At 38.6% G+C, this 24086-nt stretch overlaps 1 protein-coding gene and 1 long non-coding RNA gene across 2 annotated transcripts in view; both read right to left on the bottom strand.

Moving 5' to 3' along the window:
• Nucleotides 1-5660: 5660 nt before the first annotated feature.
• On the bottom strand, nt 5661-8210 carry lrrc4ca (leucine rich repeat containing 4C, genome duplicate a). The gene is made up of 2 exons (XM_042412483.1): nt 7828-8210; nt 5661-7680 (listed from the first exon to the last, which is right to left on the bottom strand). The coding sequence occupies exon 2, from the start codon at nt 7627-7629 to the stop codon at nt 5683-5685; it is 1947 nt and encodes a 648-aa protein (XP_042268417.1). The 5' UTR covers nt 7630-7680; nt 7828-8210; the 3' UTR covers nt 5661-5682.
• A 9624-nt stretch (nt 8211-17834) lies between these two features.
• LOC121897814 overlaps nt 17835-24086 on the bottom strand; it is a 34463-nt gene continuing 28211 nt past the window's right edge. The window contains exons 2-4 of the long non-coding RNA XR_006096293.1: nt 23253-23328; nt 19495-19537; nt 17835-19065 (exon numbers count right to left, since the gene is read on the bottom strand). This is a non-coding gene — a long non-coding RNA (uncharacterized LOC121897814). The remainder of the gene's footprint in view (nt 19066-19494; nt 19538-23252; nt 23329-24086) is intronic.

The following is a 24086-nucleotide window of genomic DNA, read 5'->3' on the forward strand; positions in this document are numbered from 1 at the left end:
AAGCCTAACTTTTAACATTATCAAACATTATCTAACCCTAACCCTAGTAATGTTTTTGTCTTCCCTCATGGCAGGGTTGTACAGCGTTACGGGTTGCGTTTCTCCAAAAGTTGATTCTGGTTCAACTTTCTCGCTGCGGCACCCTTGCGGCCCTCACCCCCACAGCATAAACACACAACGCACAACCCGTGTGCTGCCAGCTGGTTACCTGAAGCTGGTGGTGCGGGTACAATGAAATCATGATGGGAGAAAGAAAGTAATCTTAATGAAAAACATAGTCTCCTTGAAGCTTATGATAAACTGCCAAAAAAGAGCCAGCAAGATGCAGCAGCGAAACAACAAGCGTTTAAACAGCTGTACTGTAATAGCAAAGCTGTCTGTTTCATTACTTCATATTCAATAAATAAATAAATATTAAAATGTCGATGAGATGGTAATCTCCATGAGAAATTAAGAAAAAGAAAAAAAATTGTTATAATAGTCATCCACTTATAGTGATCAATTTGACCTGGACGGACATGATCGCTATAAGCGGTTTCCACTGTATTATGATATGATATGGACCTAGGTCACTCACTGCTTAGCCAATGTTAACATTAGCTAGTTAATGTTAGAACAGTCAGCTGAAGTTGCAACAGCATTAGGGAACTATGCTAAGCTACAAAAACAATGCCAAATAACATCCAAATAGCTTATGCTACACTATTTAACAATGACTGACAGAGTGAGCACCAGCAGTAACTGATGGTCTCACTTTATGATAGCATTACAATTATGTTATCTTATTATCATTATCATTAATTGAATTAATCATCGTTCATCATTGTCATTATGGCATGGCAAACACACTACCTCCCTGTGCCCTCAATGAGAGTCCCTGTTTCCCTGCATGCTACTCCCTGCTTACTGCTTCAGCTACATTCTCCACCTGTTCACTCTGTTCCTCAGCTTCCCTGTCACACACCTGCTCATCTTCCTGCTCCTCTGCCTGTGCCTCTGTCTGGCAGTGACCATGGCCAGCCACTTCTCCTCCTTCCACCTGTTGCTGCATAATGGCAGGTACTGCTGTCACTGTAGATGTTACTGCTGCAGCACCTGTAGCAAACATATCTCAGATTTTTGCACATTTGGCGGCATCTGCATCAAGATTCCTACTTTTTTTTGGCCTGCAACTTTCCAGCACTCCCCTTCTTTTGTTTTTGCTTATCTATCTTGACAATTGACAAAGACACCCTCCTTCATCCACAGATGTTTGGCTCTGAGCCATGGCATCTGACAGAAGAAACAGAGAGGACAGTGGGGGAAGGGTGGGGCCGGCCCAGTACGAGATGAGATTGGGAAAAATGAACCAAAGGGCCACTGTCCCTGCTTTATGGGCTGGTTGGTAGCAATAATATTAAAATTAAAACTTAAAAATGTATCGGCCCCAAGGTGAGTCAGCCCACCAGGTTATGCCAGATTACCAGTCCAGCCCTGTGTTCTACAGCTTTGCCTCTTAAAGTATGAGCCTGCCAATACGGTTATATCTCTATGAATCTTCTTGTGGCACAGGATGAAAACAAGAATCAAGACAATACAGAAAAACAACAATAGTTTATTTTAACCATATTTTTGTGTATGTACTACAAACTCTGGTCTCTATAATCGATCTCCATATCTTAGGTCATGAAAGAATGCTTACATGAAAATCAATCTCTTATTCTTTTACAGCATGTTTCTCATTTTCACTTTTAGAACAGGTCGTTGGCACATGTAAAATCAAAATTTAAAAAAATTTGTTTTTGTTTTGTTTTATTCTCAAAATGTATTTTTTATATAAATCTACCACTAGAACAGCATTCCCTCTCAGAGTAAAGAACATAATGTGAAAATAAAAAGATTATTGACCAAAAATATTTAGATATCTTACATACATGAGACAGCTTGACTAAAATGCAACAAATTTACCATTTAAATTTTCAGACGATTTACCTCCAACTAAAGACAAAAAGGGAAGATGGTAACACTCTCTTTCATAAACTGAGTAGAATTGTGATCGACATCCCACCACTAGGAACTCAAACACGGACTAAATGACACACAGCTCATTCTATGGTTTACAAATGTGCCAAACTCCACAGAAGTGCAATTATGTGATGAATAGTGTCTGGATGGCAAAAAACATGATACGGGGTAATTAATTATGTCCCCTAAGCCCAAACCAAACTGGATAAAAATGATCTGGGGACCTTTATTATTTAGGAATCTACCACATAAGACATGGATGTGCACACAACACAAATGTGTTGTGTGCACATCCATACTTAATAGATAAAGTTTGGTGTTTCACTCAAATTTGCTGAACATACCATATCTCCAGAATTATCTTCCTTATCAATATAACTTAGACTCGATACATTGGGTCTCTATGCTAAGTGGGCAAATTAGCTTCTTGCATTGTACATCAAATGGTATCAAAGCTCTCATAATCCTCATGAAAAACGTATGGAAAATACAAAAGAAAATTATGCTGTTTCACACGGGACTAATATTATCAAATTACCTCTGTGTTAGGCGAAAAAAAGATAGTTTGCCGAGGATTTTTTACTTAACAGATTATGGACATGGATTAATAACCCATATGATCTATGCAGTTATTACAAATCAAAGGAGGACCCAAGGTAATACTAGTCCTGTGTGAAAAGGGCTTTAGATTATTATCTCTTTTAATTTCATTCTCTTTTCATATCCTTGTCAAGGGATACAGAGATGAACCGCTTGTCCTCACAAGAAAAACAACAGTATAGGGCTAAAATTCAGCTGGCAAAAACAACCTATAGTTACGTTTATGCCATCTAGTGGCTGTAATTATGACCCGCCTTATTGCCAGGAGGTGAGTTGGGTGGATGGCTAGATAGATAGATGACAAGAAGTGGACTTAGACAACTGTTCACTTCCTGTTTCAACCGCAAGTGTCATGTTTCCAACCACGAGTCGGGACGACGAGTTTTTCAAAAACTGTAACGATTGTAGTGGTGTTTACACTTGCCATGACGACAAAGGTTGTGTAACTTTAAGGAAGTAGAAACCACGTTTCAAGTGATCATTTTTAACCCAAACCATGATCTTTCCCTGACACTAACCAAGTGGTTTTGCCTGAACCTTACAAGACCTTAACCACAGCATTGTCACACCATAAAACATGAGTGATTTGTGACAGTTTTGGAAAGTGGCATATTACGCTCATACGGGTCATTTAATTATGAGGATGTTTTGGAGATGAAGTACTTCCATATCCATCTTAAGAAGAGCTTAAAAATGTGTCTTTTAGAGTATAAAACAATCAAAGGCCCTTGTAGGCTTGCAAGGTGGCTGTAAAAGGTTTGTTTTTTTTTAGCAATCTCCACCTGATTAGATGTACTGAAGTTAATTAGTCTTTATTGTTAAATGCATTATAGTAAACTTATAAAAAAAAAAAAACTATTACTCATCAGTGCTGTTTTTCTTAAAGGATATGACTGTTGACTGCATTTTTCTTACTTTCAAAAAATCCCATGAAAAGACCAAAATCAACAATGAATTGACTTGGTTTTGGTCTTTTCTTTTTTGAATTTGCTGCCAGTACCAAACATAGAATATCAACCATATCCTTTAATGGAGTTCAGTGCCAGGCTGGCAAATTGGTGAGCTAGGTTGAATTGGTTCTCACAAATGTGCTCAAACATACGTATATTGAGATCCCTTATTTTGCTGTAATTTGATTGTTTCAAAAATATTGAACATGTGGATAGACAAGATGGTAACTTGGGAAATCATAAACTTTTCACAGACACCTTTCAAGCCTACAGAGGTTGAGTGTTTGATACTTACAGCATAGTACAGATTTCATCCATGGTGACTCCACAGACATACTTTACACAATCTTAAACAGCAGTTTTTGTGAAGCGTAATAACTTATTGTAACACCTCCATGTGATGTAAAGGCAAAACTGAATTAAGCATGACAGAGGCTTGACCTTTTTGTATATTTCATCGTAGGGGAGCAAAAAGTGAACTTATTCACCAAAAGTAAACCTTGGGCATTTTCCTAAGTATTGGATCTGACAAATACTTGCCTAACCTCTGTATTTATGGTGCCTGGCACCATTTTTCACGGTGGGGACTTTGAAATGGTTTCCAGGGTATGGTGCCTGCAGAACTGTGCCCATCCAAAGCCCATGGGCACATCAATTAAAATGTAAATTGTGTTGGGTGAGATAGGCAGGTGCAACACAAACATCTGGTTGATGCCCGATCCCACACATTCACCCCTAAAGCCTCTAGCAGCGTAAGCCCTGCCGCTCAGGGCCAAGTCCTGTGGTTGGCAGGGGCAGGGTGTGAATCTGGGACTGCCAGGCACTGCCCATGAGGAAATGTGGCACACAGATGACAGGCAATGTGATCAGACAGCTGTATAAAGGGTTTAAGCTCTTCTTCAGCTCACAAGTCTACTTCTTACAGCACTCAGTCCTGCAGTGCTGCAGATGAGGTAAGGGGTCCCAACATGAAAAAGGTGGCTTCAATGCATCATCTTCATATGCAACAGTACAAAGCACTGTAAGGTAAAGGTGAGGCCAGGATACACTAGAAATGTTTGGAGGCAGTGCACTTGAAGAGCCAGAATTTTAGATCATCTACATTTTTCACTAGAGTTTTGATCTTTACAGCTTTTCCCTACCAAGATCAGAATTGCTTATTGTGTTTACATTTTCTCTATAATAAACTGAAGACAGCCCTGGGAAGCTAGAAACTTGAGTACAGACAAGTTGCAATTAGGGATAAAATTATGTTATGCATATATTAGGAACACAAAGACAAATGTAGCTAAGTTTCTTTCATAGTTAATCAATAGAATTTAATTTAACTAAAATGTTCTTCTAATAGTGATCCCCGACTTTTACAATAGCAGAACATAGGACATACAGTATTTCTCTCATTTAAGTTCCTCATTCTGTTGATGACAGAGCAGAGAGTGCCTAATATGTATGTGACAAATATAATTAAACATTGAATTCTGATCAAATTTCATCACTGACAGTTCTGTCACTCACTGTAAAATAATGAACAAGTGTTTAATCCATCCCAGTTACAGGTGATCATAAAATATTTCATCACTTAATCCACAACTGGAGAAAATCACTAATGTGCTCTAGATTCCTTTGATACATGGGGAAAATAAGGTTGCTATCCCATCTGATCAAAAGTCTGCATTTTACCAAAAATGACAAAAAATAAAAATTAAAAATAAAATAAAACAAACAATAATTTGCTTCATGAGTTCTGCTTAGACAGGGGTCTTCAGAGTTTGAAAGCATATAAGTAAACCAGTCCCGTGAAATGAGAGGAAGAAAAAAAATCATGAATTAAGTGCTGAAAAAATAATTGCAGAATACAGTTTTTCTTGATTTAACCACAATAGTTTTTTTTTCTTAAATAAATAACTTCTGTTTTGTAAAGACACTTTTTGAAACAGTAGACATACCCTAATTCCCAAAGTCATTGAATAAACACCACCAACCACTGATTTGCCAAACACACAGTCTGTTCTTCTATGTTTGAGCCACAGTTCTCAAAATCAATTGTTAGCAATGTCCTGTCAGTAAGGTCTTTATGTAATTCCATCAGTTTTATAATGTCTCATTTCGAAAAAAAAAAAAAAAAGTATTAGATTTGGGTCTCTTGTACATTGTCTTTTGAGCTGGCCCGGATTAACAAAGGTTCGTGCGCTGAGCTGTGTATGGAGTTGATAGTAGAGGCATGGTTGTATGCAGTCTTATAAGTGTTATAGTGGTTGAGGTGCTCATGCTCGAGAGGAGGCAGCGTCAGGTGGCCCTCCATGCCTGGGCCTCCTGTTACACAATCCTCATCCACATTGATGATCTCAATGGTGCGTGTGGGTGCGTGGTGGTTCTGCTGGTGGTGCTGTTTACGCATCTTGTAGAAGATGATTAGCATGACAGCTGCCATGAGTGTGATTGCAACAAAGCAGCCAATGATGATCTTGGTTGTCTTCATGACCTCATCCAAGCCATTCAGTGAGCCCTCCCCACCCAGCTCCGTGACAGGGATTGTATAAGTCTTCTCTGTGGCGCGGGTGGAAAGTGGGGTCCGGACTGTGGTGGTGGTTGTAGAGGTGGGTGAAACAGACTCCCATGTGCCAGCAGACGGGGTGGGGCCCACCTTCTGTTGCACAGTAGTGGTGACGACATCATTATGTGGTGTTTCTATGGTCTCTACTGTCACTGTGGTGAAGTAGCTGAAGCTGCTGTTCTCTGTAGAGGATACATTGAGTGTGGCAGATGCTGTTGTGTTACCTGCAGAATTACTGACCATACATGTATACGTGCCCGTGTCCTGCATGGTAACATTGGTGAAGTTCAGAGTGCCATCATTCAGCACTGAGATTCTGACCTTGTATGCACCGTGTGTCATGATAGAACCATTGGGTGTAATCCAGCTCACTGATGTCAAAGAACTGGCTCTACATTTCAACTCTGCAGCACTTCCTTCTGTTACATTTAGGTCAGCAGGGGGCTCCACAATAACAGGAGCATAACAGTGAAAGTAGTTCTGGTCCAGCTCACCAATGTATCGCCCCTTGTGGTGAGCTGGTGAGCTGCAGCGGGCACAGCAGCTGGTGTTTGCTGGTACCATCTCCTTAAGCCACCAACTTAGCCAGAGGATGTCACAGTTACAATTCCACGGGTTGTGGTGCAAGTGCACCCTCTCCAGGTGATGCAAAGGAGTGAACAGATCATGGGGCAAGAGGGTAAGGTTGTTGTGGGCTAAATTAAGCTCCACTAGTGACTGCAGATCATCAAAGGAGTTCCTTTCAATGGTCTGGATCTGGGCATGCATCATCCATAGCTTCTGCAAATGGATGAGCCCTTTAAAAGAGCCAGGGCGGATGACAGATAGCTGGTTCCCCGACATCTCCAATTCATCCAGCTTCACCAGGGGAATAAGATTGGGAATTTCCTTCAGATTGCACATTCCCAGATTTAAGTAGCGCAGATTGCTCAGCCCTTCAAAGGCCCCCTCAGATATGTAGGAGAGCCGCTTGAGCTCCCCAAGGTCCAACCGTCGTAATGAGGGCACTCTATTGAAAGCATAGGAGGGAATGCTCTCTATGGGGTTATTCCTCAGCCAAAGCTCCTTTAGTTTGGACAGGTACTCAAATGCTCCGTTTGGGATGGTGGTGAGGCGGTTATCAAAAAGCTCCAAGGTATTGAGGCTGGCCAGTCCATTGAAGGCCCCCAGCTCAATTTTGCGTATGTGATTTTTACTCAGCTGCAGGATCTCCAAATGTCTTAGGTGTTTGAAGCTGTCTACCTTGATGACCTGAATGAGATTTTCTTGCAGATTCAGGTAGCGTGTGTTGGTAGAGATTCCATCAGGGACATCTCGCAGGCCCCGGCGGGTGCAGATGACTTTGCTGAATTGGTTACTACAGGAGCAGACAGAGGGGCACGTCTGAGCACGTACCAACCCTGCCACCACCAGCAGCTGGAGGGCCAGGAGCAGCACAAACAAAGGGTCGGACAAGGCCCGGTTCCACCTAGGACCTCGCATCATCTGCTGCTGCTGAGAGGAGGTCATCTTGTTTAACATTCATAATTCATTGACTGGTCTTCCACTCTTTGGAAAGAGGATTTGGGCCCACTGAAATGAAAAAAGAAGAGCTATGTTAGATAATGCACAGGTCCAATAAGAACATAAGATTTGAAAGTTTTCAGTTGAAAATCCTCTCTGAGTTTGTGTAGCTGTTGTAGGTACTAGCCACTAATAATCACACACACACCCACTCACATAAACTGTAACCTTGATGGAGTGCCTTATATCCATTTCCGTTTCTGGGTGCACTGTCCTCCTCGCACTCTCAATCTCAGTCACATAAAACAAAATCACAATGAAGCTGCCGACTTCTGTGCAGTATCTCTGCAGGAGGAGGAAGGGAAAGAAGAAAAGCAGCTATGACTGCTGTGTTGTGTGATTTATGTTTGAGACTGGGGGGACATAAATAATAAGGAAGCTCACCACCCACCAGTCCTTCAATTCAGTCAAGATATCTGGAAACGTCTGATTACAACTCCAAGTTCCTCAAAGGCACGTATGTGACTGAAATGTCAAACAAGCGAGCCAAAATGGAAACAGAGTTTGTTTTTGTGTAACTCTTTATATATCATACCAGAAAAAAATACGGAAATACAAACAATGCATTAGATTTACTTCGTGCAAGAGCAATGACGCAATGGCATGAGTATGACTGAATTACTGATGTTTATTCTTTCTATGCTATCTTCCTCTTTCTACTTAATATTGCCAATATACCTGAACGTTGTTCATGTTGTCATGGTTGCACAGTGAATACTGGTGCAAAAAAGTTGATATTTATACAGTATGAAAGGTAAACAAGCACTAACATGAAGCAAGAAATAAAAAAACAACTGGCAAGGTGTGGAAAAAATAATAATTTGCGTGCGTTGGAGGGAAGATGGCAACCATGGTAACACTACTGGAGGTTGGCTGACATGGCTCTGAATTGTCAAGATTATCGGACACTGTGTGAATGGGTAAAATATTATTTCCTGTGTGGTGCTGGTATGTGGTGCTGGAGATGAAATTGGAAATTGTGTATACATTTGATGAAGTATGTGTCATTTAGGCTTCACTTTCCTGTTGCAATACTACATAAGTGAAATATCACTGCGACAATACATTACTAGAGGGCAACTGACATGGATATACAACAGCAGTGTTCACCAACTAATGCATATAATTATTGTAGAATGCAAATACTAGATATGCATACTGAACATCACTATTTCAGAGCTGCAATGACATTGGTTATTACTGTCATGGAAGGCAAGGCTTTATTTCTCACCAAGTGAAAGACAGGAACACTCTGAGCAGGTTGGAAGTGACTCGGAGAGCTAACACAGATAAAGAGAAACATTTATAGAGTCTCTAATCTATTTGACCTGAATGTTTTCCAATGTGGGAGGAAACTGGAGCACATTCAGAAAATCAATGCGAACATGAAGAAAAAATTTGAACTTCACACAGAAAGCGCTATAGTTACAGTAGAAACCTGTGGTGAAATGTGCTGCATGTGAACTGTAGCTACAAATAGCTATGGCTGATGTTACACTCAGTCATAACAAAAAACCCATTCTTGTAACACAAATAAGAAGAGTAATCATATGAGTTCTAAGAGACGTACTGGGACATATTCAATGAACAAAGTGACAAAGCTGCCATACTGCAATAAGGTAATTAAAAGAAACATTGTTGTTTCTTGTCATTGTGTCAGTTGTTCTTGACACTGTGAGTTTTGTGCTCAGAATAATAAAATTGGATTTCATTCATAAATGGTGTATGGAATTTTAAAAAATGATAAGATATACTGTAAATAGATCAGAGTGTTTTTTTTTCTTTTCACTGTTGAAAAGCAAATACTTTACATGAAGACATGCATGAACATCAGACAGCTCAAAGTTGAATTAGAAACCCTTGAGAAGAATGTGCTGACACACACACACACAAAAAGAATCCCAGATTTCACCACCTCACTTTTCTGCGGTGTTAAAACAGCTGATTTCTGAACAGAATAGAAAAAATCAGCTACATGAACACTGTTGTGGGATTGCAGTATTTTCTCCCTCTATACAGTACGTTCAACACACAGCATAATCTGCAACAGAAAGCTGTTCACTTAAGAACGAGCAGGCTATTACTGTAACTACTGATTAATTGCTTGATTACTGACTCCATTAATTCTTCAATTACAAAATTCAAATTCCAAGCAGCCAAAGCCTGAGGGTAGAGAAACAGTGTGTTTTCATGCTGGGGACCAGGCAAATGTGAGAGGGATCACACACCAGGCTGAAAATCACAATCCATTATGGTGGCTTTAATTTGTTAGGAATTAAAACCTTGCACAAAACAATTGACTCTGGTAGAATCCAGGGCACAATATGAGGTTTCTGCTTGCATGTTCTACTGGCCCTGTCAGAAGTGAGTTTTGGTGGTAAAACAGAACATTTCCAGGAATATATACACTTACTATTCAGACAAGTACAGTGCTTTTGAAGATGAAATTCCATCAATAATATGCCCAACTAGAAAAGAGGCTGCACAGTTTAGATTTGTGAATAACTATCCCTTGGATAAGAAATCCCTGTATCTTATTCCACTATTTACTCATCCTCCCATTCAACATCAAACCTCAAAAAGAGATAAACAATGAATCAGCAGAACAGAATCCAAATTATGGCAGCGGAAAAGACGAAGTTAATTTACAAAGCAAAACAATATGTCCTCACACTGACAATGAAAGCAGCGAAATTGGATTTACGTAGTGCAGTGAAGGAATTAGATAAAAAGAGATAAGGAAAATGAGATTAAGAAAAGAAAGCATTTTTTAAAACTTTTGTCCTAACAGATTATGAACTGCAAGTTAACACTTTGTCTGGCAGAGAGTACTAACGCATGACTCAGATTAGCAGAACTGCAGACAATTGAAGAGCAAGATCTGCAATATTTTTTAATTATTTGTGGTTTATAAAATGGACACAATTCACACTGAAGCCAACCATATAGAAAAACTTGCTCATATACAGACAGCTGTAAATGAAAATATACCTTCTCAGATGACAAAAACCTTAACATCTTGCACATCACATGAAAAAATGCCATAATGGAAATTCATATGATCCTTATACATTCTTTTAATCAGGGCATTATTTACTACAGTACATATCATTATATGGATGCTGTAATGTTTATAGCTTGTAATATTTCCTATGTTGTATTTTGATAATGTTTTATTTTATCCACGAGGGTGTGCTTTTGGTTCATTGTTGTAGTATGTTTGGAAAAAATGCAAGACTATTAGAGCCCAGATATGGCTGCGGTAGTGGAGAGACAAACATGTACCACTGAGGAAAAAAAAAGAACGGTAATGCTTTAGATTACAGCCCACAATGTATACCAAAATTATTCAAAATTTACTGTGTAATGTTTTGTGGTAATTGTGCAAAGTACAGTACATACCAATTCATACATATAGGTATAAGGAACAAGATGTGAAGTTAGGGAATAAAAGGGTGACACAAATGGGAATACGAACTTAATAATTTAAACTGTAGGTACCTATTCTAATATTATTGGGCATATTAGAATAGGCCCCTACTGAGCAACAATCTGCTGTTTGGGAGGCATATTTAAAGATAACTTATGGAGCTTAGCATAAGTTCAAGCAGGAAGGCTATCTATTACTCATTCATTCATTCTCATTCCTCTCTCTCTCTCCCCGTGCTTCTCCTGTTCTCATATCAGCTGATTAGGGGCATTACTCTTAGTTAACAAATCCAATTCTGCCACGATTTCTATCAGCCTATCATATCTTAGCTGCCAAACTTTAAATCTGTTCTTCTCTCTGTTGCTGTCAGTTGTCATTTCAGTGTGAATCGTTGCGACCCTCCGCCACCCCATTCACCTCCACTTCATCACGTCAGCGCCAGGTCCGAGATGACCAGAAGCCCGCCCCTCATCTCATCATCCAGATCCCAATATTCCCTTATTCATCACTACCATAATAAAATTATTGTCACTTAAAAAATTGAAGACTCTCTTGATTGAAATACTGTAAGTATTTTTAACTACAGGACACCTATTCTGATATTAGGGGGCACAATATGACCATTACTGAGCAACAAAGCTGGATATTCATGACAGGTTTTCAGTTCAGTTGTAGAAACCTCATCATAAAAAACTGTACTCTTACTGTACTCTGTAACCACAAACAGCAACCTGTGCAATAACAGTGTCAATTTATCCACAAAAACCCGTACCACCTCAGGCTTCTGACATTCCCTGTACACTACTTTGTAGTTTCCCTACCTCATTTCGTTATCAAATATATATAAGTGCTACAGAACATTATGCCATCTTCCAGCTTTGTTGCTCAGTAATGGTCATACTGTACCCTGTAATAACAGAATAGGTACCTGGTGGTTATAAATACCATAGTACAAGGCCGTATTCAGACCAAATCAGGTGGTGCAGCAAAAATGCCAGTCCTTCCATTCATTTGAATGGGGGTAGTGCGTTTTGGCTGCAGCCATTTTACCCGCCACAGCGCCACACCGGACTGCAGCCGGAAAGTTGAGCCAGAGTCAACTTTTGGAAAAACGCAACCTGATGTCACTGCGGCAGAAGGCTGTGGTGGCCAATCAGAGAGATCAGACTGATCAGAGTTGTAAACTCTGCCATGAGGGAGTACAAAGACGTCATTAGGAGGAGGGGAGGACATTTCTCTTAGTTTGATAATATGGTCGAGCGAGCAAGAGAGTGAATGAAGAGAGGGAGCACTGGTAGAGAGAAAGCCAGTGAATCAGATCAATAAAATGTTATTTTCTGATTGTTTCACAGTGGTTACATTCTAGACCACAAATAAACACGCCCCTACCCCCACACACCTCTGCTCGACCCTGCGGCTGAACACCACACCACCTGATTTAGTCTGAGGCCTAAGTCCTCCCAAATGCCAGATTGTTTCTCAGAGGGTCAGACATACCCAGTAATATTAGAATAGGTACCCTTTAGTTAGAAAATACTTACAGTACTCTACTGGTGCACCATTACTACAAAAAATTACACTGTAAATTGGGAATAATTAGGCTGTATGTCGTGGGCTGTAATCTAAAGTATTAACAAAAGGACTTCCTGAAAATATCAGTTTGTTTTAGTTTTAGCAGGACGGTGTTGTGTGCAGTCAACATAAAGATCAATAGAAATAGTATGTATGTATGAAATAGGTTATGTTGCCAAAGGAGCATGTAAATGGAGACATACATTTTCAATGACTCATAATTTAACTCTTGTAAAAATAGTTAAAAGAAAGTAAACTTCTTTTAGTAAATGATAATGGTATATGCAAGTATACACATGTATACAGTAAACATTTGTTATTCAAGAAGTGCTTCAATAGTGAGCATACATGGGCCATCTGTTCGATGTATTTTAAAGAGTGCCAAACTATTGTGGCACAAGCTGATATTTACTATGATAATGCATAATACATGATCAAAAACTCGACAACATATAGTACTTTTTTTTATAATGCAGTAACATTGTTGAATGTTTATGCTACTACACAGGCCTGGAGATGTATGAATCAACTAAAGACACATTTATATATGCCTGTAAAGGATGCCACATTGTTTCTCACATAATGGTTTAGTTACGTCAAGCAAACAGCTCCTCACTCCCTTCTCCTCAAAGCCTCCCTGAGGATCTGCCATCAGACCACTTAAAGGTGACCAATGGGAATTAACTTTGGCAGCCATAGAAACAAGAGACTAATCCTTTTGCATGACACACTTAATCAATACCCATACTGCATAAATACAACAGCTGTCTTTCTTATATTGCTCAGCTCTCTGTGTCTTTCAGAGCAATGACCACACTTCCTGGTCTTCACACCAGCTGCATTTAACAACATATATAACAGATACAGATGTATTCTGGTTATGCACAGAGAAACAAGGGCTCAACTTTTTGAATGGCACAGAAAAATATGGATATGTTTAGTTTATAAAATGTATATATATAGAAGGATAACTACAAACTACAAACAGCTGACTGTTAAAGACAGACAAACAGCATTCTCCTGTCCTAAAAGTCTGATGGTTTGTTGTTCCATCCATGTACCCTGACCTCCCTCTTTTACTCTACAACACACTATTTCCTCATTTGCTCTTGATTGAAAAGCATCATAATTCCTATATCTGCTAGAGGGCTTTTTTCACTTGAATTTACACATACAGCATGTTTTTGGGGGGATTTGCTCAAATGACTGATGCTGTCATTTTTTGTGGGAGGACAGGACACGTTTTTCTCAAAGAAAAATGGACATATCAGAAAGGAAATTGATACTAGGTTTCCAAACATGTGAAAAACAATCATAATGACTATTTGATTTGTTTTCGTAGGCCTATCGACCTACAGATAACTGGGGCAATACTGAAGCTAGTAAATTTATTTCGAGATTTTTTATTTGTATAAAATAAGCTGCTGGTCCTGCTGTCCAGCAAAGCATTTACCCCTTTTTAATGTCTCTGTCTGCCTGTCTGTCTGTCTTAGGTTTCATTATATCACTCTACCATTATTTCTGTGGCTGAATGCACAGCTACAATCCTGTCGATGGTTTCACCAGTGCACACAGCAGTTTCCACTGGGTCCCACTCCCAGGCCTTTTCATAAGTACTGTAATTCTGGAGTCTGTATCGTATTTTTGCATTATAAATCAGCCAGAAAAGGCTGAATGAATTATTTAGCAGGGCTACAGGAAATTCTAGTGGGGCTAAAGCCCCCTAAAATAGGTCTGATGACGTCACTGCTTGGCAAGAAGCATTAAGTGATTTTCTTATGCTCTCTTTCCATGGTCAACAAACACTTCCTGTCTTTTGTTTTTAAAAACACATTCATGGCTTGATTTGAAAAGTGAGGAAAGTGAGATGGGACTAACTTCACTCAGTTAATGCTTGAGTGCCTGCTGATTATGAACTTTTTTATGAAGAGTGACTGACAGAAGCTTTGGCTTTCACACTACATGGCATGGAAGGGGGAGGATAATGGGAGATTGTAGAATGAGAGACATGTTTGACAGGGGAAGGTCGGCATGTATTCTATTCTTGAAAGAGAGAGAGAGGGAGAGAGGGAGCGAACAAGACAGAGAGATTAATGAGATATAAATCAAATCAGGTCACTTCTTGCTAATGCCAGCAATCTTGCAACAGCTCCAAATATAAACCAGAATCCTTTACGGATTCCAGTGTGGGAGGGATACCCACCACATGCATCACACGCCTTCTCCTTTTTTCCTTCTCTTCTACCTCACAGCATAAACATGCTAGACACACAATGAGTGGTGTAATAAATAGATTGGATGGAGGTAGGCTGTAGTTATCATATGGTCATATTTTGCAAGAGTTGTTTTGTCACTCTTTATCTTAACCACTGTGTTAGGATTTCATGGGGTAAAGACAGGACCTCTTCCCCTTGAGCTATTATCAGTGGCTGCTGTGTATCTACTGAGACATTTGTGTTAATATTTTGAAGCTGATAACAGTGTGTTACTCTGTATGACTCAACTGCTTTGCTTCTATTTGTAATTAAAATACATTATTTGTCGTCTAGATGACACACTTTTTCAGTCCTAGAATCTAATTGAAAATAATGTATGATTATCATCACAATTATGCATAAATTGTCTCCACATGACAAAGGGTAAAATAGTAGGGATGATAAAAGAGACTTGTATTTCTCTTTTATTTATTTGTCTGTATTCATAATAATCCATCTCTTTTGTTTATTGGTCTCTCATTTACTTATTTATTTCTATAATACCCCATAATAAGTTTATTTAGAGATTGCAACATACTGACCATTTGTACTAAAGTAATTTATTTTAAATTACCTCCTGCAGCACACTCCTAACAGCATACTGTATATGAACAACATATATGATTATTTATTTAGGTGGGTTTCAGTAATTAATACACAGCAGAAAGCAATGGAAATGAGGAGTAACACAAGTATTTCTCATAAAAAGCATATCTTAAGCTCTTTTCACATACACACAAACTATTAATAATAACTAAGGTTCATCTGCAGATAACCTCTGTCCTCTTTCATATAGCACCACCTACCTACCTTAGTAAGCTGTATTTTATCTGTATATGATCACACAATTTGCACTAATTAGCCACGCTATTACAACTTATTTTGGTCAGCATTGAGGGTTGTGTCTTACAAATCATTATACACTACTGGGTGTAATTTTATACATTGAAATATGGTTGTCTTTTCTGTGTCTCTTTCTTTTGTCTCTTTGCTAATATTATGCATATATGACAAAGTGTAAACCACTTTCAAATTTGTCTTTCATAATTATGAAGATATGTGATAGTTTTTCACTCCATGTGCAAGCAGTTTGACTGCTGTCATGTGCAACTGAGCTGTCTGTGTATCATCTGGCAGTTGTGATTAGTTCTTTTTTTTTTCAATATTTTTGCACCGCTTTTGATCTCTGTAGGGGTTTCACAGTTGAATCAATGAACATATTTAATATAGACCTGTCCAGTGTTAACAGTGTTATAACAGCATTACATCAACTTTTGCTAGCTACCACAACCTAACCCTAACTGCAAGTGTCAGTATTGGCTTTACTGTAAAATTCTGATAGGCTGAGGTTATCTTTGTCCATCACATATTTTCATCATATGTGCATCTTTTTGTACATTTTGTACATGCAAAGTTATATCCTAAGTGCAGTATTCAGTACTGTATGTACAGGGACTCTCAATCGCATCATGTGCAGTAGTGTATGTATTGCGCATGCCCTGCTTTTCCATAGCTTAAGATACATATCAATACACTGATTTTAAGCCACTATTGAATGACATTTCAGGAATGTTGAGAAGAAAAATAAACTAGATAGTCCTACTGTAGCTCTTTTTCAGTGTCTTTTGTTTTAACCATCCAAGCGTAACGGACAAGCAGGGTACTTTGAATTGGTACTAACTAGCCAAGTGAGACAAACTGACAGCTGCTCCCCTCCCCACAGCCTGACATCTTTCCACTCACATCTTGTCTGTCTCATCCATAACAAGATGGTGAAATGAATTTCATTCATCTAACAAACACTGATTTAACCAGCAATCCCTGTGCATGAAACTCTATTAGGAGGTTACAGTACATGTGAAGCAGCTCAGAGGCCTACCCTGTTTGATTTGTCATTTTCGTATAGATAAACTCAAATATGTTCATTGACAGAATGCATGTAAATAAATCACTCCTGAGTAAAGACATGAACCGTTGTTATGCTTCTGAGATACTGGAAAACGGGTAGTATACAAACATTACATTGTGATCTGGAAGTACATGTGCAGAGACAAATATGATAATCAATAAACCAGTGAATCCTTTTGTCTGTATTATCTTTCTAAATCTGTTACCATAATGGAAAAAAACACAAACAAACAAAAACAGCACACAATTTAACACCATCAAACTAATATAAATTAGTTTGACAATCCAAAGACAAATTACATAAAATAAACATAGATATTCAGTATATATCAATTTAGCCCCATTTGGCAAGCAATTATTTCTCAGGGGATAGTGCATGTACTAATCAATCATGTTAATTCTGCTCAGATTGCATGTGTTTCATCCCCTCTGTGCACAGTTTAAGTTCTGTATGTCAAGGGAGGGATCAGAAAAGGTTTTTTTTTACCAATTAAGTTTCTAACAATAAAGATTTTATGTATAATGAGCTACACAGCTAGTAACTAGTAATGCTTGGGCACTGATCAGGCACAGTAAAGGGCACTGTTTTCTGCTCTACCATGTGTCTGTAGTCTGTGGGCAATCTGACATGCAGGAGGTGGAATCACGGGTGGAGTTGAGGAAGAGCCCATGCATCTACAGTACGTTCCAAAAGGCAGCGTACAGCAAACGAAAAGTCTGCACCCACACTAATACCTTACACAGAATAGGGATGAAAAAAAAATTGTTTTGAATAAAATATTATACTTTGTGTTGCAGATGTGAATGAAAAAAATGGATAAGCGGACGCCATCTGATTATTTAGACAGATATAAAGTTAAATTTAAAAAAAAAAAAAAAAATATATATATATATATATATATATATATATATATATATGGCTTATATATATATATATAAGCCACATTCTGAGAATCTCAAAAATGAACTATTGTATGTCCAATATACCAATATATATATCCTACTCCCTCAAGTCACTGTTGAACTCACTGTACATATTGTGGGTACACAGTGGTGGTTATGTTTATAATTACTTATCTTTACTTCTAACTGTCTAATTGTCCAACACTGTGATCTAAAGCATTATCAAGAGAGTTACTTTCTTGGCCTGAAGCAATTCACCTATTAACCCTCTCACAGAGTTCTTTCGTCCAGTTTGATTAAAACTATTGGCTAGATGGTTATGGAACTTGGATCAAGGAGTAGGATGAAGCTTACTGACTTTGGTGACCTTTCCCCTAGGGCAAATCATAAGTTTCTGTCTCTGCAAGTTCTATCTGTGCTTTCGCATGCAATCATACGTCTCTGTTCACAAGGATGCATCTTTCTCTGTTTTTAATTAGGCCAGTGTTGGTGAAAACACCTTACTTGTGAGTAAACGTTCCAGTATCTGAGAGAGAGAGTAGTGTGTCACCGGAGCTTGATGAGGACAGTGTATCATTACTGCAGGACATCACACTTGCTATTCAGGTGCTGGCCAGTTCTACACAGAGACAGAGCAATTGGCCTCCAACTCAGTTGGAGGATGACCCCTGGAGTGACACATTTTCCTGATAAATGAGCTGCAGTAATTTCAATCGGCCTCTTCGGACAGAAGTGCCTCTTCGACCAAGAGCCCGTTTAAGGCCACTGACCTTGAAAACACATGCAGTGATACATACATCTGCATGAGCTTGCACACACACATCCAAGTTGACACAGAAGTTACAATACAGTAATGTACAATGCACAATGTTTTGATTTTCTATTACTTCTGGTAAAAAATGAGGGGCTTTGTACACATAACAACACAGATTTTCAACAGAAGGTGTGTATTTATGTGAGTGTCTGTGGTGTGTGCTTTTAGCACGTGCACATTTTCCCAAGCTATGTACGTGACAGCCTTCTTGTTTCACACAGTGTGTTGGTGGTGGGGGCTTGTGGGTGACAAGAGGTATAGATAAAATCATTCTTCACCCTGCGAACATTTCAGAGAGGCTGTGGGCAGAAAATGGCTGCTAACTACTCTTCAAGGATGTAGGATGAGGGAGTCTGTCTTTAATACTGCTGTCACTCCGGTGTCTGGTTGAGGTCAGGGTTAGCATGCATCACTTTGAGTCTGACAAATCCACGCAGAGGTCATTCTGAGGCTGTGAACCCGGACATCCAGGCATCATGGTCTCCCTGTGATTGAGTTTGGGCTTGAGAGAACTTGTGAGATAAGAGGGAGATAGAGAGCACACTGATGATATCGACAAACCAGATAAAACACTGGAGGCTACAGTTTCTGAAAATGTATTAAATTCTAGAGTCTAAGTCTGTTAAGATTGAATGTGTAAATTAATTCAACAGGTGTTGAGTTTCATTCTTGTGCATTTATAATCTCTTTGGACTGACACAATCCAGCAGGAGCCTAATGACTGATTAACAAAATCAATAACTGTTGTGGTTTTATGGCAAGATGAAGAGTGAAATACAGAATAAGTCAATGAGTTAAAAGGGCAGAAGTGGATGTTTGGAGAAACACTAAACCCTCTGTCCTCCCTCTCTGAACATATGACTGATTTTAAGATCTGTTCTATGTTGACATGCTCAAGGACACATACTTGTAATGTCTCCTTGATTGATGTGTCAGTATACCTTTTTAACATAGGTTGGATTGAAGGTCAGCTCTACAGAGGATCTGTTAAGAGAGAAGGGTGGCAGTAAGAAAAGCAATGAGTAAAGCCACATGTCAACTTAATATGTTGGATACATCTTACAATGTTAAGACTGAGAGTGGGGGGGCCTCTGGTGGTTTGCAAACATGTCATTACAATAAACAGTTCTTTACAACTAAATGAGGTGAAAAAAGATAAAGAGGAAATATTTAAGTAAGATAAATAAATTTTAAGAATGATTTTCAGCTTTGGCATTTTAGGCTCAGAGTTATATGGTGTGTGTGTTTTTTGTCCGTGTGTCACTAAAAATGCCAATTCAGAGACAGAATCTGATAACTTATACTAATAAACTGGAGCAGTTTGGGTTTAAGTTGCTCAAAGGCAACTTTATTTAGTAATGCAGGAAAAAGACAGTGCTCCTTAAAACTAACCACATCATCACTTCCTGCAGCAGGATATTAAATTAACAAACTATCTCAGACTATCTTTGTCTTATTTTGTTTTAATCCATCAAATTGTTTTCTAATTAAATCATGCCAAGATTAAAGTAGCAGTGAACCTCAGATTTAGAAAACACAGAAATCCTCTGTGAGAAGCCGTAGAGTGATACTTGTCCTGTGATAAAATTAGACTAATTATGATGTTTTTGATTCAACACATCACCACACGTGAATACGCACACTTTGGAAGATGTACAGTATCATTCAAAAGTTTGGACACAACTTCCCATTCACTTGAATGAGAAAGTGTGTCCAAACTTTTGACTGGTACTATATGTCACCAGTTATCTTTTCTGAAACGTGTTGCCACAGGGAAAGGATACATAAAAACATGTGAATTGATTCGATTGCACAAATTCAGTATCCATAAAGAAACCCAATCTCCTGCCCCATTAGGATGGGTATAAAATATGGATAAAATAAGAAAAACACCACATGAAAAGGAGCTTTGAAGTAAGTAAATCACAAAAGCAACTATCCATGCGAGTCATATCAAATAAGTTGAATGCCATTTAGCTTTCAAAGAGGCATGACGATCACTACTTTTCTATGTGAGTTTTCAAAGCAACACAAGGGAACTAACACAGTTTCAAAAAGGCCAGATAGTCAGAGTCTGATTTACTGCATCACCCATAAAAACTCCAGAACTTTTTACTGTGGCAGGGATAATAGACTTAAAATATATGAAAACATATGGCGAACACAGACAAACAGTATCATCAGCCTAGAGGAGCGACGGTTGCAAGCAAAAGCGCCCTGACACTGCGACAGTAGCTCACACCAAAAGTAGAGCAGACGTGTAGTAGAAGTTACATGCATGAGTTGCTGAAGGGCTGTTCACACCAGAGGCATATTTCTGTGTGCGGTCCAGCAGCCCTCTTTGAGAGAAAAAAATAAGAAAAAAAAGCCTGGCACAAAGGTGAAATGTCTTGTGAAAATACACCGATCTTATGATGTGAGCAGAAGTAGCAGCACAGAAACACTGCTGAGAGTCATAAAGTCCTTCTTATTTTTCCACTTCAGTAACTTCATATCACACTTTCTTTCCATTTTCTCCACAGCCTTAATCATGCATCAAAGCCACCACATGTAATTTCTCATTCAGTACTGCGCTGAGATTGGGTTAAGCCTAAAAGACCTACCAATCTATCCCCATCTATCCCAAAATATTTCTAAATACCTAATCCCTCAGCAACGGAGCTGCTGTTCATTGCTGTGATATTTAATAAGATATTCCCACAGTAATCAAAAAGTTGCTTTTAAATTGGACAGTGTATTTTAGGCAAAATCCATTGCACCCGGAAATGCCAAAAGTGTTGTATAGCTGGCTGGTCTATGGGCTGTATGGAAATGCTTTGCACCATACAATACATGGGTGACTGCATCTGCTGCATACAGCAACTGTGCCTGGTGTAAGCTGGAACTTCAAATTATGGTTAAAAAATGCAAAACTATGCCCTCACCAAATAATCAACACTGCTCTGACACAGACTTAACAAAAACATTACATTCGGGGTGTCACAAAGTTACCATATACAATGCTTGTGAGTATTCTGGTCCTGGATAAAAAGTGCCTTTGTCATTCTGAAACAGCTTGTATCCAAGGCTAATAGAGAAAGACACATAAAAAGCAATAAAAAAGTGAAATAATCTATAGCTGTTGATAGATAGTTGTTGTTCCTTCAGATAAATGGATTTAAATCTGAGAAACGTCAAATAATGCCCCACAATATACCCAAAATCAAATTTCCACCTGTTAATCATGGCTGTGGATATGTAATGGTGTGGTTAGTCATCTTGTGGAAGTCATTATGTTCAATAATTGCTCCAAATGATTATAAAACAGCCAAAGAATGTGAGGCTATTTTAAAGGACCCAGTGCACCCTATGGTGCAAATATTTTTTCCCTCATAATGTCAGTATTTTCCAAAATGATTATTCCCTCAGACAAGCTACTGAACAAACTCTAGCATGGTGTCACCAGATCTACAAATTATTCAGTCTTTACAGATTGAATAATAACACACTTGCAAAGGTTCCTCAAAGAACAGGAGGCTTTCCCCATTAAAACATTCCAGGGCTTCTGCGATGACATTTAAAAAACACTGGGAGGCAAAGGCTTCAACTTCTTATATTGCACACTGCCACAGGATATTATTGAGCAAATTTGGTGACTACATGTAAGATACGTAATGTTACACTGAAAGTATTCAATACAGCCAATTCCAGTAAATTGGAAGGATGAAATATGTATGCAGTTTATTCATTCAGCCTTTAATTTACTTCACCTAATTCATCCTTTTCATGATCACAGGGCTGAAGGCTAATCCCAGCATAAATGGAGCAAAAGACAAACAGAGAGAAACATGCTAGTGATTTGTAGTTTCCCACTCTTATATACTGTATCTCTTCTATATTCCCACTCTTTAATGTCCCACTCAAAAATGTGTTTTTCCTTTTGTTCCTTAAAGTTGAACGTTTGAGCTTCACTGTGATATAAGATATATGTGCAGAGTTTGACACTAGAAGTCTGTTTTCACATTAATCTGCTAAAAGTCTAAAATTTCTCTGTGCTCATTGAAAATCCAATTTTAAGTTGTGGGCCTACAAGCATGATTTACAACATCACAAATAGTTTGGAGCCAGTCCTGGTCCAATATTCAAGTGTCAAGTGTGATGTGGAAACTTGAAGCCTCCAGTTCACATACACTGACAATGGACTTTACAGTGAAGTAGGAGACATCTTGTGTCCAACAGTGTCCAACTTTAGAAATGAAATATATTTACATATTTATAGATTCTGAATTTTTTAATAAGGGAGAAGGAGTAGATTTAATTTTAAGGAACAACTTAACAAGATAATTGAACTGCTTTTGTGGAAAAACTATATCAGACACAAATTATTAATCAAAGTAGAGTATTTTATATACATCTTAAAACATGTCTGGAGGGGATCTTTAAGAAGTGTACAAGCCATATTTTGCTAAGAAATTAAAGATAATTTATTTTAGCTGGCACAGTGAAATTGTCTCATTTCTTTGCTGCTTATAATAGTCATTTTGAAATAACTCATTAGTCCTCATGTACCATCATTTGAGTACAGATTGGTCACATACATTCCTTTTTTTCTATTTCTTTCTTTTTATGCAAGTATCTGCCACTCTGCATGTGTCCTTTTCACCAGATAAAAAAGAGGATAGCAGTTTAGCTCCTGTCCTCTGTTAAATTTAGTTCTTACCTGCTAACTCAATCACAATTCCATGCGGTTCTGGTCATCCTCATGTTAACTTCCAATCCACCGTATAATGCTGGCCCTGAAAATATAAGAGACAACAAGAAACTGTAAGGATACTTTAAAATAGATAACAAATTTGCAGTGATATGTGTACACTGTTTTATGGGCTCCGTGGAGTACAGTCTATGAATAATGCACTGTTTTGGAAAGATTATGATGCATCTACTCAACTATCAAAAGTGCAATTTTTTAAACCCCCAGGATAGAATACATCTAATTCAAAATTCTCTTTACTGTTTCTAAATAATCATTGAGTCATCTTGTTAGTTTTCCTTTCAACCACTTCCTCAGCACTCTCTGCTGATGCTGATATTTTAGTACTGTGGAGAACAACTATCTAACGAGAGGCTTTACAGTATGTTACTGTAAGTCCAAAGAGCTCATTCCCCAGGGATGAGGGGAGAGTCAACGCCATAAAGCCTCACAAACACACCATACATGCATATCCTGTACACACAAAGATATGTATACACAAGACAGAGGACAGACCCTGCATGCTGAATAAATTATGGGGGACAAAAGCAAACGGAGATAAAGCTCTCCATCTTGCCCGCCATCCATTAGTGCAGCACAGGAACAGTGAGTGCAAATAAGTGTGTGTTTGATCCAGTGGATGTTTGTTTTAAGATAAGGGTTTGCTGTCTCTGTCTCATTTATGCAGCATAGCCAGTAAGCACTGTTTCCACATTACAGTTGTATTACATCCAGATGACTGCTAGCTAATGGCCGTAAACTATTGCAAACAGATCTGCACACATCTAATGTGCATCAGATGAC

Source organism: Thunnus maccoyii, chromosome 5 (assembly GCF_910596095.1).
Source record: "Thunnus maccoyii chromosome 5, fThuMac1.1, whole genome shotgun sequence".
NCBI lineage: Eukaryota > Metazoa > Chordata > Actinopteri > Scombriformes > Scombridae > Thunnus > Thunnus maccoyii.

Excerpts from the sequence above, each read along its gene's own strand:
- lrrc4ca (XM_042412483.1), bottom strand. The coding sequence starts at position 7,629 with ATGTTAAACAAGATGACCTCCTCTCAGCAGCAGCAGATGATGCGAGGT.